Source organism: Chanos chanos, chromosome 12, assembly GCF_902362185.1.
Source record: "Chanos chanos chromosome 12, fChaCha1.1, whole genome shotgun sequence".
NCBI lineage: Eukaryota > Metazoa > Chordata > Actinopteri > Gonorynchiformes > Chanidae > Chanos > Chanos chanos.
The window spans coordinates 21,627,804-21,631,950 of NC_044506.1; the positions used below are offsets into that span (position 1 = coordinate 21,627,804).

The 4,147-nt window shown below is 44.5% G+C and overlaps 1 protein-coding gene across 2 annotated transcripts in view; it reads right to left on the bottom strand.

The window, feature by feature from the left end:
• Nucleotides 1–254: 254 nt before the first annotated feature.
• Nucleotides 255–4,147, bottom strand: part of cnot3b (CCR4-NOT transcription complex, subunit 3b) — a 14,491-nt gene continuing 10,598 nt past the window's right edge. For both annotated transcript variants that reach the window (XM_030789001.1, XM_030789000.1), the window contains exons 12-18: nucleotides 3,979–4,084; nucleotides 2,748–2,889; nucleotides 2,147–2,243; nucleotides 1,810–2,011; nucleotides 1,519–1,651; nucleotides 1,165–1,290; nucleotides 255–454 (exon numbers count right to left, since the gene is read on the bottom strand). In XM_030789001.1, coding sequence (XP_030644861.1) covers nucleotides 356–454; nucleotides 1,165–1,290; nucleotides 1,519–1,651; nucleotides 1,810–2,011; nucleotides 2,147–2,243; nucleotides 2,748–2,889; nucleotides 3,979–4,084 — 905 coding nt within the window. In that variant the 3' untranslated portion in view covers nucleotides 255–355. The remainder of the gene's footprint in view (nucleotides 455–1,164; nucleotides 1,291–1,518; nucleotides 1,652–1,809; nucleotides 2,012–2,146; nucleotides 2,244–2,747; nucleotides 2,890–3,978; nucleotides 4,085–4,147) is intronic.

Below are 4,147 nucleotides of genomic sequence, written 5' to 3' on the forward strand. Positions count from 1 at the left end.
ACTAAAAAAACAAACAAACAAACAAAACAACAGCAGATGAGGGTTCAAGATGAACTGAGCAATTCGACAGTCTCCTTAAGCGGGTCGACTGAGCATGAGGGGTTTGAGAGAAGTGGTAGTGTTTTGTTTTCCCTGTTCCAAAATGTGTTACACTGCACTGAGAAAGCAAAACGGCTCACAACCGCATCAGAACTATCCATTCAGTGTGTGTGTGTGTGTGTGTGTGTGTGCGTGTGTGTGTGTGTGTGTGTGTGTGTGTGAGTGTCTGTATGTGTGCGCGCACACGCCTGTGAGTTCAGTCCAGGAATGTCGACAGTAGTCCAGTTTGAAATGTTCTATCCTCTCAGTCCGCGTGTCACTGAAGATCGCGATCCTCCAGGTACCTGTATTCAAACGTGAATCCCTCTTTCTTCCTCTGGCCCCACTTCTCGTAGTCAAAGTAAATGTATGTGCCCTAGACAAAAAGACAACACCATCATATCACTGTCGTCATCATCATCATCAGCAACATCATCATCAACAACAATATCATCATCAGAATCATCAGCATCATCATCGTCATGACATCACAAATGGAGTCAGTTCTTCTGTTTTAAGAAAAATGGTCTTATTACAGGTACAGGAGAGTTCAAATCTGATCCGCTGGTTGCTAAAATAAACTGTCAATTGAATTTTAATCATGTAAACATTAACAACTATCCTTAAAAAAAAAAAACTCATTCACTGAATCAATCCTCCATCAGTTCTCTGGTTCACATGGTTTAAGAAACAGGACAGTGCAGATATTTTGATTGGTTTGAGGATAGATGTAACATGAGTGAGTAAATGTTTACTAATTGTAATGACTGCCAAGCTTTTGTTAACAATAAACTCCCCTGTGTAACCATACTCGCCTCACTCTGACACTCAGGAAAGCTCGGCTGTGAGAATCACCAAATATATGATGTTGGATAAACCACGTTCAAAAATTTGGCCGTGCCCTTTGGTGTGACCTCAACAACCAAACGGGAGTTTTTAACGCATCGTTAAATCTGCAGGCTGAAATCTGCACGGATCTCTGTGTATCACTACTCTCTTCAGCGTCTCTGGTCTGGGCCAGTCTTGCTCGTCCAGAACCTGTGAGTCTATGGTTCTGTGCCGTGCGGGACAGTGATGTTCCCTCACCTGCTCAAATTCATCAGTGATGGTCTTGGGTTCCTCGTGTCTTTGGAACCACATCATGTACTTGGTGTGGAACCTCCAGGACTGCTTTTTCAAGGCTTTGGCTGCCAAATACTGAGCCTTGGTACCCTACAGAGACACACAGAGGGCGAGAAGGCAGATCAGTGCCAAACAGAGCTGGGTTTTACTCAGGCTGTCTGCTCATCACCACGTCAGAGAGTTCAGAGCCAGATCAGGGACCCACAGTATCCTGGTTCCCACACTGAAGGGTCTGGGTTTAAGGTTTAGGATTAGGGTCTGGGTTAAGGTTAAGGATTAGGATAAGGATTAGATTTTAGTCTACAGGTTTACACACACCTCTAAGTAGTAGAATATAAAGAAGAGCGTTTCTGTGGACAGTCTCTGGTAGAATTCCACAGAGTCGGAGTGAGGTGGGGGCATCTGGTGATGGAAAGGCAGTGTGAGACAGGGATTCCTCATTAGGTACTGCCTGTGGAGGGGGTGGGGTGGGGGGTTGGGGAGGAGGGGGTAAGAGAGACACAGAAAGATGTCAGGGGAAAACCACTGAAATATGATAACTGACAGTGATGAATGTATCATATTCTCTCATAAGCTGAACGCACAGATGCGGTGTGTGTGTGTGTGTACCTGATCCTCTCTGAGTCAGATGGGTGGGGCATGTGTGTCCAGGTGGCCTCCTGCATTGCCTGCTGGTAGAGCTGGTCTTTGGATAGGGGGATGGGGCCCAGCGGACACACCCCCAGTGAGGGTGGGATGATGACCTCTGTGACACAGGGCTGAGGTGCCACGGTGGGGCCTGATCCAGGGCCTGTAGAGCTGGGGAAGATATCTGCAAAGACAGACACAGAGACAAACAGAGACAGAGAGAAACAAACAAGCGATTAAGAGATGAGGGGGGTGTGTGTGTGTGTGTGTGTGTGTGTGCGTGCGTGTGTGTGTGACAGAGAGAGATGAACGCACTCACCTCCAGTGAGATGTAGTGCAGACAGCTCTCCATCCATCCCTGATCCCCGGGCAGCCCGCTCCGCCATGGTCTTCAGTGAACTTAAGGTTTCCTGAGCCTGGAGACAGGGAGAGGGAGAGAGACAGGCAGGCACGCAGACAGACAGACAGGGACAGAGAGTGAGAGAGAGACAGCAGAGAGGGAGAGATGAGAAATGAGAGAAAAAGATAGAGAAAGAGTGAGTGAGTGAGTGAGTGAGTGAGTGAGTGAGTGAGTGAGTGAGACAGAAATCCTTGTGAAGTGTAATATTTAATCGAACAATAAAGCATGATCTTCTGCGTGGCCTTTAACTGGTGGGGTTACATGAGGTCATGTTGGACAGTGTGAGAGGTGTCAGGAGACCCAGCCCTGCACACAGATGAGGCGTCTACCATTTCCTGTCTGAGTGACAGACATGACCCCACGCGGGACTCAAACACAGACCGAAACACCGACTGATGCAACCTCATAAGGGAGAACACCAAGTCCTGGAGAAGCTCACTGACACAGAGTGTTCTCGCCTGGCGTGTAAATGTGGACTGTGTGTGCTCCGTGACGCCGGGACACGGGGGAGGACCCTGACCTTGATGCCGTCAGATGTCTGGCTGTAGGATTGAGGTCCGTTCAACAAAGCGCCCCCTACTGGTTTGGGCTCGCTGTAGGACGGGGAAGGCGAACTCGGGGGCAGCGTTATCGGTCCCAGGAGGCTGGGACCACTGTCTTTACTGTAAAGGAATGGTAAAATGTGCTGTCTTTACTGTAAAGGTAAAGTAAATGTACTGTCTTTACTGTAAAGGAATGGTAAATGTACTGTCTTTACTGTAAAGGTAAAGTAAATGTACTGTCTTTACTGTAAAGGAATGGTAAATGTACTGTCTTTACTGTAAAGGAATGGTAAAATGTACTGTCTTTACTGTAAAGGTAAGGTAAATGTACTGTCTTTACTGTAAAGGTAAAGTAAATGTGCTGTCTTTACTGTAAATGAATGGTAAAATGTACTGTCTTTACTTTAAAGGTAAGGTAAATGTGCTGTCTTTACTGTAAAGGTAAAGTAAATGTGCTGTCTTTACTGTAAAGGTAAAGTAAATGTACTGTCTTTACTGTAAAGGAATGGTAAAATGTACTGTCTTTACTTTAAAGATAAGGTAAATGTACTGTCTTTACTGTAAAGGTAAGGTAAATGTACTGTCTTTACTGTAAAGGAATGGTAAAATGTGCTGTCTGTACTGTAAAGGTAAGGTAAATGTACTGTCTTTACTGTAAAGGAATGGTAAAATGTACTGTCTTTACTTTAAAGATAAGGTAAATGTACTGTCTTTACTGTAAAGGTAAGGTAAATGTACTGTCTTTACTGTAAAGGAATGGTAAAATGTGCTGTCTGTACTGTAAAGGTAAGGTAAATGTACTGTCTTTACTGTAAAGGAATGGTAAAATGTACTGTCTTTACTGTAAAGGAATGGTAAAATGTGCTGTCTTTACTGTAAAGGTAAAGTAAATGTGCTGTCCTTACTGTAAAGGAATGGTAAAATGTACTGTCCTTACTGTAAAGGAATGGTAAAATGTACTGTCTTTACTGTAAAGGTAAGGTAAATGTACTGTCCTTACTGTAAAGGTAAGGTAAATGTACTGTCTTTACTGTAAAGGAATGGTAAAATGTGCTGTCCTTACTGTAAAGGAATGGTAAAACGTACTGTCTTTACTGTAAAGGTAAGGTAAATGTTCTGTCTTTACTGTAAGAATGATTGATACAATCAAACTTTACCATAAGGGCAAAGGAGATGTACCGTCTTAAGAAATGTAAGCAGCAAACTTACGGCTGATTGGTTGAGGAGGTCAAGGTTAAAGGTTGGCAGGTCTGTGATTGGCTGGTGCTGTTCAGGGCTGGCTCTGATGTGCTGTCAGCTACTACTGCACTGTAACCTAGGTGATAAGGAAGAGAGACCGTGTGACACGTACAAACCAGAGGTCTGTAAACGAGGAAAA